The 14,770-nt window shown below is 43.5% G+C and overlaps 5 protein-coding genes across 10 annotated transcripts in view; 2 read left to right on the forward strand and 3 right to left on the reverse strand.

Annotated features, from left to right (window-relative positions):
- The first annotated feature begins 1,214 nt into the window (after positions 1-1,214).
- Positions 1,215-3,405, forward strand: LOC105569805 (chromobox protein homolog 5-like). Of its 3 annotated transcripts, none has more exons than XM_012026534.1 (4): positions 1,215-1,340; positions 2,196-2,297; positions 2,386-2,629; positions 2,801-3,405. In XM_012026534.1, exons 2-4 carry the CDS (start codon positions 2,202-2,204, stop codon positions 3,025-3,027), a joined length of 567 nt encoding a protein of 188 aa, XP_011881924.1. In that variant the 5' UTR covers positions 1,215-1,340; positions 2,196-2,201; the 3' UTR covers positions 3,028-3,405. The 3 variants fall into 3 exon arrangements, with proteins under 3 accessions (XP_011881924.1, XP_011881926.1, XP_011881925.1); XM_012026536.1 differs by having other exon boundaries at positions 2,386-2,623; XM_012026535.1 differs by lacking the exon at positions 1,215-1,340 and adding an exon at positions 1,721-1,837.
- A 597-nt stretch (positions 3,406-4,002) lies between these two features.
- Positions 4,003-7,403, reverse strand: LOC105569806 (CCAAT/enhancer-binding protein zeta). 2 transcript variants are annotated; one of them, XM_012026538.1, is made up of 5 exons: positions 7,162-7,403; positions 5,897-7,015; positions 5,213-5,804; positions 4,722-5,144; positions 4,003-4,588 (listed from the first exon to the last, which is right to left on the reverse strand). In XM_012026538.1, the coding sequence occupies exons 2-5, from the start codon at positions 7,013-7,015 to the stop codon at positions 4,068-4,070; spliced, it is 2,655 nt and encodes an 884-aa protein (XP_011881928.1). In that variant the 5' UTR covers positions 7,162-7,403; the 3' UTR covers positions 4,003-4,067. The 2 variants fall into 2 exon arrangements, with proteins under 2 accessions (XP_011881928.1, XP_011881927.1); XM_012026537.1 differs by having other exon boundaries at positions 5,897-7,018.
- An 862-nt stretch (positions 7,404-8,265) lies between these two features.
- On the reverse strand, positions 8,266-12,462 carry LOC105569807 (sphingolipid delta(4)-desaturase DES1). Of its 2 annotated transcripts, none has more exons than XM_012026539.1 (7): positions 11,891-12,462; positions 11,674-11,811; positions 10,068-10,244; positions 9,805-9,944; positions 9,495-9,708; positions 9,179-9,390; positions 8,266-9,102 (listed from the first exon to the last, which is right to left on the reverse strand). In XM_012026539.1, the coding sequence occupies exons 2-7, from the start codon at positions 11,753-11,755 to the stop codon at positions 8,965-8,967; spliced, it is 963 nt and encodes a 320-aa protein (XP_011881929.1). In that variant the 5' UTR covers positions 11,756-11,811; positions 11,891-12,462; the 3' UTR covers positions 8,266-8,964. The 2 variants fall into 2 exon arrangements, with proteins under 2 accessions (XP_011881929.1, XP_011881930.1); XM_012026540.1 differs by having other exon boundaries at positions 11,869-12,462.
- Positions 12,463-13,078: 616 nt separating this feature from the next.
- LOC105569811 (protein BUD31 homolog) overlaps positions 13,079-14,770 on the forward strand; it is a 12,718-nt gene continuing 11,026 nt past the window's right edge. The window contains exons 1-3 of one of the 2 annotated variants that reach the window (XM_012026547.1): positions 13,079-13,451; positions 13,538-13,660; positions 13,749-13,984. In XM_012026547.1, the coding sequence (XP_011881937.1) occupies positions 13,358-13,451; positions 13,538-13,660; positions 13,749-13,966 (435 nt within the window). In that variant the 5' untranslated portion in view covers positions 13,079-13,357 and the 3' untranslated portion in view covers positions 13,967-13,984. Of the gene's footprint in view, positions 13,452-13,537; positions 13,661-13,748; positions 13,988-14,770 lie in introns of those variants that run through there. The other variant, XM_012026546.1, reaches the window with a different exon arrangement.
- The window catches only part of LOC105569810, a 5,258-nt gene continuing 4,473 nt past the window's right edge, over positions 13,986-14,770 (reverse strand). The window contains 2 exon segments of the mRNA XM_012026544.1: positions 13,986-14,399; positions 14,477-14,607. Coding sequence (XP_011881934.1) covers positions 14,064-14,399; positions 14,477-14,607 — 467 coding nt within the window. The 3' untranslated portion in view covers positions 13,986-14,063.

Raw genomic sequence — 14,770 nt, forward strand, 5'->3', positions numbered from 1 at the left:
AAGGTACCATTTCATGCGCAGCATACTGCCGCAGCAACTCGCTGCTATTGGTTGAAGAATTGTTACTAGATGCTGCAAAATAAATTTCACCATATTTTGCTTCATCGCTGTGAAGTTCAATTGAACGAACAGCAAAGCAGCAGACACGCGATCTAGCCGGCCAGTGCTGCTGCAGCTATTCCTTTTCCATGAGCAGCAAATATGCTTTAGTGAATTTGGATCACGTGACTAATTTGCTGCTGCTGCATGCTGCGTATGAAAAGGCACCTTTGGGGTGTCATTTTCATGAGAGCGAGAAATTAAAGCGGGGAGCACACACTTTTGGCACTTTTGCATAAGTGCACAAGCATATACATAACGAATTTGATTGGTTTATAAGCAAGTGCATAAGGAAATAGATCAATCAAATTCGTTAGTCCCAGTCTACAATAGATGATTTAAGCCCTAAGCTTTAAGAAATTGGCCAATCACGGTCAAGTATGAGTAGAATGCGCGACTGTGATTAGTCAATTTCTTAAGGCTTAGGGCTTAAATCTCTATTGTAGACTGGGACTTATGCATATGCTTATGCACTTATGCAAAAGTGTGTGCTCCCCGCTTAAGAATTTATTCTTTTTAGCTAAACTGGTGGCGAATCAACTTTTCTCATGTAGACAATGTAAATTTTGTAAATTAGATGTCAGAATGCATAGCACAGACATGCACCAAGTGGAAATTTTATCGGCAGAGTCCGAAAATGCGTAGGTGCCCGTCTACAATAGAGATTTAAACCCTAGGCCTTAAAAAAATTGACTAATCACAATCGCGTATTCTACTCATACTTGACCGTGATTGGTCAACTTCTTAAAGGCCATTCTACAATTGCGTAAACGTGGTTGTTAGCGGTTGTACAGTGTTGTAAAACACAGTTTTAAACTAGCATTGTCGTGAAAGATAAAATTCAGCCATCATTTACAACAGGCTTTACAATCGGAAATGCTAGTTTAAAACCGTGTTTTACAACACTGTTATACATACAACAGCTAACAACCACGTTTACGCAAAACAGACGTTGGGAAACGTCGCCCTGAACCGAGTAGAACGAACAGACTCCGCAGAACTATTCCCTAGGCCGACCTAGGGTGATTTTCGTTCAACAGGCAGGCAAATGGCAACCGTTTCCGCGTGCGTAGGGATTGTCAGGCCTGGTAGGTTGACCAGTCTGTCATTTTTCGCGGCAACGCGTGCGGACAGCGGTTCGCGGTCACACTCGTGGGGAAACGGTCGGTGAAGTTCGGAGAGCGAGAGAGGTGTGGACGAAGGTGGTTGCTCGTACATTTCAGTTCTTGAAATTAAAGGCGGTAAGTACCCGTGTCTTCGCGGAATCTGCTTTCAAGGATGTTGGCGTCGTCGGACGCGGATCGTGGTTTCTAAAAAAAAAAACAAAGCAAAGAAGAAAAAGGAGCGTATACCGGCGAGCGCGTCGCCGCCAACTCCGCCATGTTGGATCAAACCGCCAAGTTGCGGCCGATTTCGCGACGATTTTCCTGCGATCGCGGCGTGACTCGCCCTCGCTGCGCGTGACGATCTCACGCCCCTAGGTCTCCCTCGTCCACCCTCGTCCACGGTTGTCCCTGCTCGCGTCACGGCACGCTACGCACGATCGAATCGATTCCGGGACGATCGCGTCCGCGCACACGTCGTAGCTGATATGCACCCACGCACCCCTCGCCGATTCCTCACCTCCGTTTTATTTACAACACCGAGCGTGTGCGACCCTTCGATGGGATTTCCGTCGTAGTCTTTGCGACATCCAGTTGAACGTTAATTCCTCGTTCGGACGTCTTGATTCACCGCTGTACGCTTATGTTTTCACGCTTCCAGGGCCCGTACTCGGAATCCTCTTTTGTTGCCAAGTGTCGCTAAAATTAGTTTTGACGATTTTCTTACTGGCTGAAAGGGTCTTTTACGGGTGTTTTTATCGATAAAAGGATTTTAGAATATCGGCCTAGGAGTATTGTGTATCTCATAGTGAGCAGCTTTATCTCTTTCTAAGGGAATAGTTAGAAAGAGACAAGGCAACTCACTCTTGAAAAGAAATACGCAATTGACCCGATTTCTTTTTCATTTCGCATTGGATACATTGCCTTATTAATGATTTTCTAGTTTTTATGAACGTCTGACAGGGGAAACTTATTTGACTTTCGTGTTTACAGTGTACAATGAGTAAAGTTAAGGAGTCTCCCCATAGTGACAACGAAGCGGAAGAGGAGTTCAGCGTGGAGAAGGTTCTGGACAGAAGGGTTGTAAAAGGAAAGGTACGTGAGATCTTGCCGCGAGACGTCTCACGAGTATTGATTGGCAACGTGTGTTACTGTAATCTGAGAAAAATTGTCTGACCTACAGGTGGAATATTTCTTAAAATGGAAAGGTTACTCGAACGATGAGAATACATGGGAACCAGAGGAGAATCTAGACTGTCCTGACCTGATCGCTCAGTTCGAGGATCAACGGAAGAAGAAGGAAGCAGCTGCATCTGGCAAGCGTCACGAAGAAAAGGAACAGAAAAAGCGAAAAAGCAATAACACCCCGACGCCCACTCAGGCTAAGAAAAAGGCAGCAGTGGAAGAAAAGAAGTTAGAAGGTAAAGGGAAGCATCGACAATTTTACTTCTAATACATCCTTTTCGCTTCCTCCTTTATTTCCTCCCTAAATTCCTTATTCTCGTTCCTTACGAATATCCAGATGCACTCGCTCCGATGTAGCGAGTTATATAATAAAATTTCCAGATGTGTTTCCGAATATGCTTTCGACTTTACAGGATTTGACAGGAATCTGGAACCCGAGCGTATTATCGGCGCGACAGATTCCAGTGGCGAACTCATGTTCCTGATGAAATGGAAAGGAACGGATGATGCGGATCTGGTACCTGCGCGTATCGCTAACGAGAAGTGCCCACAGATCGTGATCAAATTTTACGAAGAGCGACTTACGTGGCACAGCCCAGCCCACGACGAGGAGAACTCCACAAAACCTGACCCGGAGTAGCGCTCAGCGTTCCTTCATGATTTATTTTTATGATTACGAAGTATTCCATAACATTATCTTAGTTGTTTACGAGTTTTCTAACTTTTGTAGATGAGAAATAAATATAAGATTTTTCGAACCAAGTAAAGCGACACACTGTAGAAAAAAAACCGAAGAGAATTTAAAAAACTACATTGCTGTTCATACATTGTCATCACTTAATAATATATATATATATATCTATTTTGAAATAGTACTTACACAATTCACTGACGTTTCAAAGTGTTACTTTTAATAAATATCTTTAATCATTTATATTGGTTACCATTACTTTGTTTCTAAATATTTAACTATTCAAGATTGCAGTTGCGAACTTCAAAAGTTTAAATAAAAATCGAAGTTAAAAATCATAAGTTTCATTTCAATTATTAGCAGAAAAGGGATTTAAAAACGCAAGGGAAAATGAGCTTTTTCGCATACATGACTAGATTTGACTATTCCCATTAATAGTACTAGGTCCATTGTAATGCCTCAAAGCAAAAAAGATTGAATCTTAATTGATTTGCAATAAGTTATGAGTGGATTGTTTCTTTTCTCACACGTTGTCGAAACCTTGCTAAGTGTATATTCCAGTATATTCAAAAATTCGCTGTAAAATAAGTCATGAAGGAAGTATAATAATCATTGTTTAATACTATTATTTCACTAATTTTCTCACAAACATTTGGAAACAATTTTATATCTTTCTAATTCGCATCAAAATATACTGTATTAGCTGAATCACTGTATCAAAAGGAAAATTTTCGTTAATGAGAAAGATATGTTTGTATTAAAACCAAACTGTTTTGTGCAATAATGAACGGTGTTGAGCGAATCGTAATGATTATATGTTCTTGCATAAAAACCTCACGAGAAGACAAGTACTTTTTTTATCCGTTTTCAAATATTTCATATTGTTTATAGCATTGCCTTTAGATTAAACGTAAAAACAGCATCAGAGGATTAAGTTTATTGTAAAGAAAAATATAAAATTGTCTATAAAATCCGTTTATTACACACATTTATCGTTTAAATCTTTTGCCACGACTGTTGTCAAACGATTGAACAGACTTTCGCTTCTTCTTGCCGAACGGCCCTTTCATTCGTTGATGTCGGTTTATTTCCCAATCTATTTGCTTGGCGCTAGCGCCGTCGTTGCTGCTAAAAGCATTGCTACCGCCGTGCTTGCCCCTCGTTTTGTTCTGTTCCTCCAACATCTCGGCGAACTTTTCCGCCGATACGAATATATTGCCATCGATCCCTCTTTTCTTCTCTTTACTTTTCGGACCCTTCGCGTTTAGCTTTTTATTCAAGCTCGAAATCAATTCGTTGTCTTTATCCTCTTCATCGTCGGAACCATTGAACTCTATATCGCTGAGATCGTCGTCGCCTACGTCTGCGAGATCGATGTCGCTCAGGTCTTGCAAGTCGTCGTCATCCGCGACATCTTCATCAAAATCCTCGGATGCATCATCGGCGATATCGTCATCTTCGGATTGGCCATCTCCATCGTCCTCGTCCTCAGAATCCTCGTCAGTTTTACCTATTATAAATATGAATTATTAGCAAGACACATCGTTCAGTTTCTACAACTATACAAAAGAAGAAAGACTCCTTTATAAATGGGCCAACGAAACACACTACATATAAATCTGTATGCAAAAACAACGCACTACCTTTCTTTTTCCTGGGTAAAATGTTCGCCGCGATATCTAATTCGCCAAAATCTTGGCCGCCGCCCATACGATCCAACATATCATTAAACTCTTCGCTGTTGACGCTGTCTAAATCCTCGTCGTCCTCGTCATCGTCTTCCCTCTTGATACGCCTCTTCACCTCGTCCTTGTGCTTCATATATCGATATAGAAATAGCTCGTCTACCGGTATTCGTTCCTCCCTCTCGTCGAGATACGCCGCGCTGTCGACCGCAAGGGCTCGTATGCCCTTTGGCGTGTAACCAGCGCGTTGCGCCAAAGGATCGTTCTTTTTCTGCACCTTCTTGTCCTCCAACTTCTTCGGGTTCTTGAAAACGTACCGGTCCAAGAATCGAATCAACGTCAGATCCTCCAAGGGATCGCCTGTGTACTCAATCGGCTTTCCTACGAATACAAGTTCATGTTACACCGAATAATGAGCGAGCGAGATGTGAAGCTTAAAGTTTCGTTACCCTGAATGATCTGATTCGCGAATAAAGCGACACTCGGATGGAAGTGCCTGGACAGTGCTTCAAGTTCGGTGTTAAACCCCTTGGTTGCGCCTGCATACAGAGGATTTCGGCAGAAGGGATCGTACGACTTGACGTCTTGCGCCTCGATTTTCACGTCGGTCTCTTCCTTCACGTCAGACTTCGTTTCCACGCCAACGGTGACATTCGACAACATGATGGAATTCTCATTTTCTATTACATCTACGTCTCCTGCATCTGACAAGCTATCGTTTACTTCGCACACATCATTTTCAACCTTAACAGCCTTAGGTGGCTCGAGCAACATGCGTCTTAGTTCCTGGCGGTTTTGAAGAATTTTGGAGACGGTGTACAACATGGCGCACGCCATGTTCGCGGAAAAGTAGAACGTAATTTGCAAGATTCTCTTGATAAAGGCGTATAAACGTAGCACGCTTTGATCTCCCTGAAGAACTCGATACAACAAGTTGAGGAACATCGCGCGTTTGTTCGCTACTCCTATTTGCCGGTCGAGCAGCTTCCTGTAGAAAGCCGAGTAAAATCGGTTCGCCTGAGACTCGTCCTTGCCCGTTACCTGAAAGCACGAGAGACAATTGCTTTTTAATACAAACTAGAAAACGAGCGAGTCTTCGGTACAGCAGCAAGTGTTACGTCGCAGCTACGTACTTGATGCAACAAGCTAAGTGCATTGAGAGAGACATTAAACGAGCCAAAGTGCACCACTTTGTAGATAGAGTCGATGTGTTGATTCAGCACCCTCGAGTCCGCCTTGGCGAAAGGATACGCTCTATTGACGCCCATCAGAATCGCCGCCATCATTCTACTGTCGGGCTCGCCTCTCTTCAAGCACGCTTTGAAAAACGCGAGGTAGACTTCTATCAGGGTAGCGGCTACCTCCTCGTCGTTTCTATCCAAGACGTACTGCGCCAGCAGGCACACGGCGTAATACTGCGTGCGCTGGCCCACATTCTTTCTGAACAGCAGTCTCTCGACCTCGCGCAAGATCACGAGCTTCATTTTCGGATGCTCGTGCAGCAATTTATTGACGCAAAACACGGCTTTGGAGCCGACCTTGCCGCTCGGATCGCCGATCTTATTCACCAGCAGCTCCAGCAACTTGTGCTCCTGCTCAGAGTTGCCTATCAACAGATCGGCCATCGCGGTTATGGCCTTCTCGCGATTCGTATCCACCGTGTCGGAGGCCACCGTGGACAGGTTCAGGACGAAACGTTCGTACTGCTCGCGCAGCTGGTCCTCGAAGTACCAGTGCGCCAGCAGTCTGTTCCTAGCGCCGCTCGTCCTGACGACGGAATCCGGGCCGTCCGCCACGTCGAGCTGGTCCAATTCCTGTTGCTCCAACTTCAGTAGCCTGAACTGCGGGTGCAGGAGATCGGCCAGGAAGAGCTCTTTCAACGACAGAATAATCATGCCGCACTGATTGTGCTTGGCACTTCGCACCTGGGACACCAGGGACATCAGACGACTCAGGTTGTACTTTGGATTATCCTGCACCACCACTATACTGGCCGCTATCTTGTCCGACGTGGTGCCCTTCTGCAACGCCGTCTTCAACCACTTGGTCTCCGAGTCGTGCGATCGGGACTGCTTCGACTGGAAGGCGGCGGTCTCCGCGTCCAGGTACTTCTTTCCCTCATCTCTCAGGTGCAGAACGTCGGCCTCGGACTTTGAGTGCTTGCACGGTCCCGCTGCCTTCTGATACTCCTCGTACCACTTCTGTCTAACGGCAGTGATAATGTCGCCAGTGGCGTTGAATCCTCTCTTCATCTTCTGAAGTAATTTTCAAAACGACGATAAATATGTGCGTTTAAGTACGTGACACGATGTTTTAATAGTTACTGTAAAGTAACACCCGCGATTTATTATCAGAGATATAAGATATATAATTATACGCTACGTGGACCAATACTCACGTTGTTAACCGCAAAGTCATTGGCAAGTCTCTTCCAACGAAGATTCTTTTGTTCAAGCTAGTTAGGCGTGTTCAGTGAAAATATATTCTATATATAAATTGTTGTCGATTTAAGCAACTTAAATCTTAAATCTTTTATCTTTAGTTTGTATTTTCCTCAAGTCCTAACCCTGCAACGTGCACCTGGAAAAACACTCGAAAACGTGAGGGCACCTTACCGCCATCTGTATTCTTTGATGGAAGGCATTTCTGGTTTAAAGTACCGGAAGTAATAATTTCCCGTCGAGGGGAAACCAAAAAAAATACCGAAAGTAACTATCTCTCCCTGCACACGAAGTTCGTCAAATTTCAATCTATATTCTTATACGACCTGCATACTTTCTCGCTGAGCATTTACTCTAAATCGGGCATGCGAGGTCTTGGCATAAATTGAAATGAAACGTAAAAAACTTATTTGGCACAATTTTTAGCCATCCCATTTGAATGCTCTTGAATTTATTGAAAAATATACAGTCATTTGTCAATGGTCATTAATTTTTGCATCCCATTGAAGCGATATACACAATATCATATTTAACAGAGGCTCGGCGAGATAAGTCACTTCGCGGCCGATTTTCAATTGACTCCGCCCGCCGCTATTTCCTTTACCTCGCCGTCCCCCGCGCGAAGCCCACGAGCCGGTCGAGGCTCAGAAGCGTGTTTTCAATAGCTTTCCTCGTCACCCTTAGGCCCGGTTTCACCAACGTTGTTTAACTTTAAGCTTAGCTTAATTCGTTCTTTGTCGCTTTCTATTACTTTAGAGAGAGACAAACGTGAATTAAACTAAGATCAAAGTTAAACGACGTTTGGTGAAACCGGGCCTTAAGGTACTACTGTTAACGCGTTATTTTTTTTAGTGGTATCCCCGATAGGCATAATCCACTGATGACCAATAACTGAAAGGCGAAGTGACCTATCTCGCCGAGCTCGTGTCATATTACATGGCGCGTGCACGCGTATCCCAGTACTATTTGTTTTCAATTACAATGTTATCTGTCGAAGTTGCCCAGCAACATCTCAGTTTTCGATTACAATGTCATGTATAAAAATTGCTACATTATAAAAGTATACACGCGTACTCTTACATCACTTTTATTTCATGAGACACGCAGCGCTGTTGAACGCAGATTAAATCGGAGCCGCACAAATTCCAGTGATTTTACATTGAACTTTCATAAGTTTACATTTACTTGGAAGTTTATTTGAACATTGTGTACAATCAGAGAAATAGAATTATAATCAAATATTAATATCTCTCGAAAATCTGAGTCTTAAGAACCAAACTTCATTACTGACTACAATTACAGGACGAAAGTAACAATCGCTTTGAGTCAAAGTCAAAATGGAATCAGAATTGGAGATAATTACGCTCTTACATTTTCTATTTGTTTGATAAGAAAATAACTCTCGACTTTAATGACACAAATACTTAACCAAAGTTATTGGTAGTATGACTAGATTAAAAAAAATACTTTAATGAAAACATTGCAAGAGAAATACTGAAAAATTGCTTGCTTGTAGGATTAATATCATGTATAAATTTTCCCTAAATTTACATTACAATACAGGCGAATATGCTTATGTGCCTCAGCGTGTGACACACATATCCCAATTTCAACAATACAATATAAGCAAATTCTTAAATTATATGTTACTAAACATGCAATTCTGCGGCACGCACACAGACTTAGTAACATACATATATAGATTTTATGCGGTATTCTTAGAAAGAACTTCTAAGAAATTTAAAAAGATCTAATCGCTATTATTCTAATCCTCGATGCCTTCTTTTCATTCTTGCATACGGTCCGATTTCGGGATCCATCACGAAATCGTACAGAACGGACACCCACGAGTTGTGCTGCGGCAAGTCGTTGTAAAATTCTGCGGCAATACGTTTTACCTAGATAAAACAGGCGAAATAGTAAATAGCAAGTTATATTGTGTAACCGTATCGACACAGTGACTGTTTTACATACTTGTGGTAATCTCGAACCAGGCACCGCAGGAAAGTCGTGGTGTTCGTTGTGATATCCAACGTTGAATGTGATGAAATTTAGAGGACCGTAGTAACTGTACGTCTCAAAACCTTTTTTGTACATATAATGTTCCGATATAAAATGTCCCGCCACGGGATGCAGTCCCATTGCCAATAGAGAGCCAATAAGCAAATAAAACAGTACTTTACCACCTGCAAATTACATTTTGTTTTCAATCAGTGATCAAACTTCACAATTCGTATCAATTTGCACTATTAGTATAAAGTTTGATTTCTCTACAAACTCTGAAACTCACCAAAAAAGTACCACAGGCAGGCGTCGAACGTCAACTGTATAACTAAATTTATATATTCTAGAGAAGTTGGTATCTTTGGGTACGTTACAAGAGGTCGGAATGCATAGAAGAATGGTTGTAGCGCTATCCAACAGAACTTCCCAACAGTCGTACAAAACAGTTTAGCTTCTAACAACGTTGGTAGGTCCGTATCTAATTTTTCATCTCCCTGATACTGAAAACGCCACGAAAATACACCTCGTAAGCAACGATTGAAGATACATTATACCATTGAATAACGCAAGTAAAGTTTCGAGATAATTTCTCTCACACGATGGTGCTCGAGATGATATTTCTTAAAGCTGATAGATATCGGTATTCCTATTGGCAGATTTGCAAAGAAGCCGAACAGTCGATTAGCCATAGGCCTGGCATGTCCAAAGGCAAGATTATGAGATATCTCGTGTATCGCTGCGGAGAAAACAAGTAACGTAAATTAGCATTTCCAATATGTATATCAGAAAAAGTAGCGCATGTGAATAATGTTGAATAAATTGTGGCTTTACTGTATTAATGAACGAAATGTATGCGTACCGAGCATAAGAGAGTGATTTATCACCCCTCCGAAGCAATATGCTAATAGCAAGAGTTTCGGATAGCTCAGATCTTTGACGATAAACAACGATAGGAACTGCACCAATACCATCCCAGTGACGACCCATTTGAAATTTGGATCATACCCAAACAGTTGCTTGATTTCTGGATATTTCTCTGAAACAGATAATACCGTATTTGTAACAAATAAAGCTACCTAATGAAAATACCATGTCAATGGCATTTTATCGTATGCTGGCGCGTGATTGACTGCTCGCGTCCACGCGCGCGTCATGAGACTCATGATTAATCGATTGCGCCATAGACTCTCGTGCTAAAAACGCGTAATAAATATTTCAACACGTTAACGGCCGCTCCTCTTCCTCTCTATCTGTTCCTCTCGGACGACTGAGAGAAAGCAGAAGAAAGATAGATGAAAGAAAAGTTGGGCGAATTTATTGAAACGAGATTATTTTAGGGATAAATGTAATTTCGCAATTGTTTTTCGTGCAGTTTATGAAATTTTAGGAATTCCACAGTTTTCACAAACTTATCAGACACAATCAGTCACAATCAATAATCTCGTTTCAATAAATTCGTCAAACTTTTCTTGTATGACAAAATGTGTATGACACATCTTGTTATACACTTGATATGCAGATATAAATTCTTGGTACGTACAATATAGACCTAAAATGTATGACAAGAAAAGTTTGACGAATTTATTGAAACGAGATTATTTCAGGGATAAATGTATCTCGCATTGTTTCGTGCAGTTTATGAAATTTTAGGAATTCTACAGTCTTCACAGATTTATCAGACACAATCAGTCACAATCCATAATCTCGTTTCAATAAATTCGTCAAACTTTTCTTGTCGTACATTTTGAGTCTATGGCCGGTATTCATAGTCGATTCTTATTTCAAAATTATCTTAAGTGTTGTCTTAAAAGGCTAATAGGGTTCTGTGATCGGTTAAAAACACATTAAGAGTCTACTTAAGACGATCTTAAATATAAGAACGGACTATGAATACTGGCTTATCTGTATATCAATTCTTGGTACCTACAACATAGGCCGGTATTCATAGTCCGTTCTTATATTTGAGATCATGTTGTAGGTACCAAGAATTGATATCTGTATATCAATTCTTGGTACCTACAACACAGACTTATCAAACACAATCGCAGTTACAATAAATTGACATCCAAGCGCGTCTAAAGGCTGGTCTACAATACATGGAGTAAGCTGGAGTAAGCTGGAGTAAGGAGTAGGAGTAAGGAAATAAATCCATTTTATTTCCTTACTCCTACTCCTTACTCCAGCTTTAGACCAGCTGTAGACCAGCCTTTAAACTTGACATTTTCAGCAACGATTGATAAAGACACTGCATCTACAAGTACAATTAATATCTCACAGCACCGCTTTCGTTACGTCCAAAACATTATTTCTGTGCGAAGATATTCGAGCGGAACGGCAGACTTTTCGCGGTAGGCGTGGTTGCGCGTATTCAGCTTCGACGGATAACGGGCCTCACGGTCCCAACCGAGAGCGGTGTCCAAGTATTCACGCCGGAGGAATAATAATCGTCAAATATCCCGTCGTACCCAGAATTATTTTGCGGCGCGTGGCGTGCGGCTCCTCCGTGTAGACCCACTCGAAGTCCGTCCTCGAGACCCGCTGGCCCATCTTCCCGGTTCCCGTGTGCACGTGCAGCAGGCGTACGAGACTAATCCCGGCGACGGCTGAAACCGAATGACATCGTCAACGACGATCTTGGGCGAGAAGCAGACGTTACGCACATACACACGCCCTTGAACTTACGACTTCGCCGCGCTACCTGACGATATTTCGCCGGCCCCTATCTTCGCTTTTTCTTAAACTTGCCGTTATACAGGGTGTCCGTTATCACCGGACGACCGGACGGCGTTTATCAGTCACGCGCGTCTCCCGTTTCAGGCTCAGACAAACAGAGAGGTGGCAAAAGAAATATGGAGTCGCCCCTTTTGAATCGAGTCAATTGTGATGCGAATCGCGAAACAAATTGGAGAAAGTCTATCGGATGTCCGAAAATTCAGCCTGGCGCGTCTCAGACGCCGAACTGGACGTTTGTAGGTTTTTTTTCTTCCCGTCGAGATAACTGTAGAATCGGGAAGACCCTCGAACGGAGCCGAAACTGATTGCTCCACGGTTTCCTCTTTTCCCTACATTCGCTCTCAACAGATCCAAGATCCACGTGTCCGGTGTCCTCGCAACATTCCGTACATGGCATCAACGTGTACGACTGATAAAGCCTGTAATCACGCGGCGCGTGACATCACAAGATAAAAATGAAATATTTATCGTCGCATATAATAGCTGCGCGGTATATACACGTCTGTTTTTTTTTATCTAACGTGCGCACATAGATAAGAAACAAAAATTGCAAAAGTGCGCGCGCGATAAAACCATTTCGGCTCCTCCCGGCAAAGCATTATCTTCCTTCCACTTTTCTTCAACCGTCCGAGAGAGAGAGACGGAGAGGGGGACGTGTTAAAATATTTATTACGTGTTTCTCGCGCGAGGGTCTATGGCGCAATCAATTTATCAATGAGACGCACGCGTGGACGCGACCGGCCAATCGCGCGCCAGCATGCGATAAATACCGATTTTTCGGACCGAAAAGGCGGTAGATTGATTGGTGGATCGCGCGCTCTCTCTCTCCCAGCGCTAGACAGAAACTCTCGAGAGCGGCCACCGGAAGTCAACTAGCTCAGAAACAGATGCGTCCCCTGACAAAGCGGATGTCAACTACGTCCGTTCCGTTCGCTCGGTAAGTCCCAGTCTACAATAGAGATTTAAGCCCTAAGCCTTAAGAAATTGACTAATCACAGTCGCGCATTCTACTCATACTTGACCGTGATTGGCCAATTTCTTAAAGCTTAGGGCTTAAATCATCTATTGTAGACTGGGACTAACGGTACACAAGCTAATATGCATGGTTTTCATGTCCAAACTTCTCAGATGGACGTGAGAGCCGGATGAGATAAACAAGCGAATCAATCAATCGTTCGGACTTTGTATTATTTATGAAAAATTACGTAATCACATACGTAGAAAGCAGAGAAACAGAAGCCAATCAGAACTCGCGTTGGTAGCAAACAGCGCACTCTGCTGGCGGAAAGTAGAGACTGTTGGCTACCAGCAGAGAGTCCCGATTGGATTTCTGCTGTTCTGCTTTTCTGCCGCCACTGTCTCGATTAACCAAGACTCTTCCCAAGTGTAATATTATTCATTCGACAGAAATAAACCATGCCGAAGGTACGACGAAGCAAAAAGCCGCCGCCGGATGGTTGGGAGCTGATCGAGCCGACTCTGGAGGAATTGGAGCAAAAGATGCGCGAGGGTGAGTGTTTGCTCCACGCGAGGTTAGATTAGCTGCTTCAGTTTGACGAAGGTCATACCGAGACTCGAGGGCTTCTCTTGTTACAGCCGAGACGGAGCCTCACGAGGGCAAGAGAAAACAGGAGTCGTTGTGGCCGATATTTAAGATCCACCATCAGAAGTCTCGATACATATACGACTTGTTCTACAGGAGAAAGGCGATCAGCCGCGGTAGGTCTACGTGCCGTCGAAAGGAACGTAAGAGATGGCGCGTCATTTCCCGGGAAGAATTGGAAAGATTGTGTCCGATTTGTTTCAGAATTGTACGACTACTGCCTGAACGAAAATATCGCCGACAAGAACCTGATCGCCAAGTGGAAGAAGGTCGGCTACGAGAACCTGTGCTGCCTGCGCTGCATTCAGACGCGGGACACGAACTTCGGCACCAACTGCATCTGCCGTGTGCCGAAGGGTAAACTGGAGGAAGGCCGGATAGTGGAGTGCATACATTGCGGTTGCCGGGGATGCTCGGGTTGAGTGCGACGCCTACCCCGTGTAAGGCACTTTCTCTTTATTGCCGCAAAATTACATTGTGCGTCTCGCGTCAAAGGGGGAAATCGGGTCGCGCGTATCATCACTCGATCGTCAGGTGCCACTTCTTGCGTTCTGCAAACCGAGCGGCGAGATACAGCGGCGTCCGCACTCGCCAGTCATACGTGACGCATTTGTTATCGGACTCGACATTCACTCGCAGCACGTGAGCATTTTTCCGGAAGGCGGAGATGACGATGACCGCACCGAAACGCATCCTCGGCAGACGCATCAGTTTCTCGTCGCCGTCCATGAAGATCCTGCCTTCTGGCGTGATCATCAGCGACGCCGCTCTCTTCAAGGCGTCGTGGCTACCCTGCGGATCGTAAACTAACGCGATACCCTCGTCGTCGTTTCCCTCTTGCGAGACTTCTAAGAACTGTAAATTAAAGCGTGACAGGTAAATTAGAGCGTGTGCGAAAAAGTGTAAATAAAATCGCACTGCGTATAAATTACCTTGAATTCGATTATGTGATTCGCGTCAAACTGAGGACCTCGCGAGAACAACGTGCTTACGGCGTCCGTAACTTTTGCAGCACTTTTACCATTATTAGTGACCACGTAATCCTTGTTGTCAAGTTCCCAGCCTGTAATCGTTGTAAATGACTTTTTTATCATTGCCACATTAATAGCTCACACGAAATGCAAAACGTTTTCAGAGTACGTTTCTTCCGCGTCCAAAAGTCATCACCGTGTCAGACCTAATTTATTAATAACATCAGTGCTTTTTATTGACCGTATCTGGCAATT

Source organism: Vollenhovia emeryi, unplaced genomic scaffold (assembly GCF_000949405.1).
Source record: "Vollenhovia emeryi isolate VEMERY1.0 unplaced genomic scaffold, V.emery_V1.0 DF939122.1, whole genome shotgun sequence".
In the NCBI taxonomy this organism is placed as follows: domain Eukaryota; kingdom Metazoa; phylum Arthropoda; class Insecta; order Hymenoptera; family Formicidae; genus Vollenhovia; species Vollenhovia emeryi.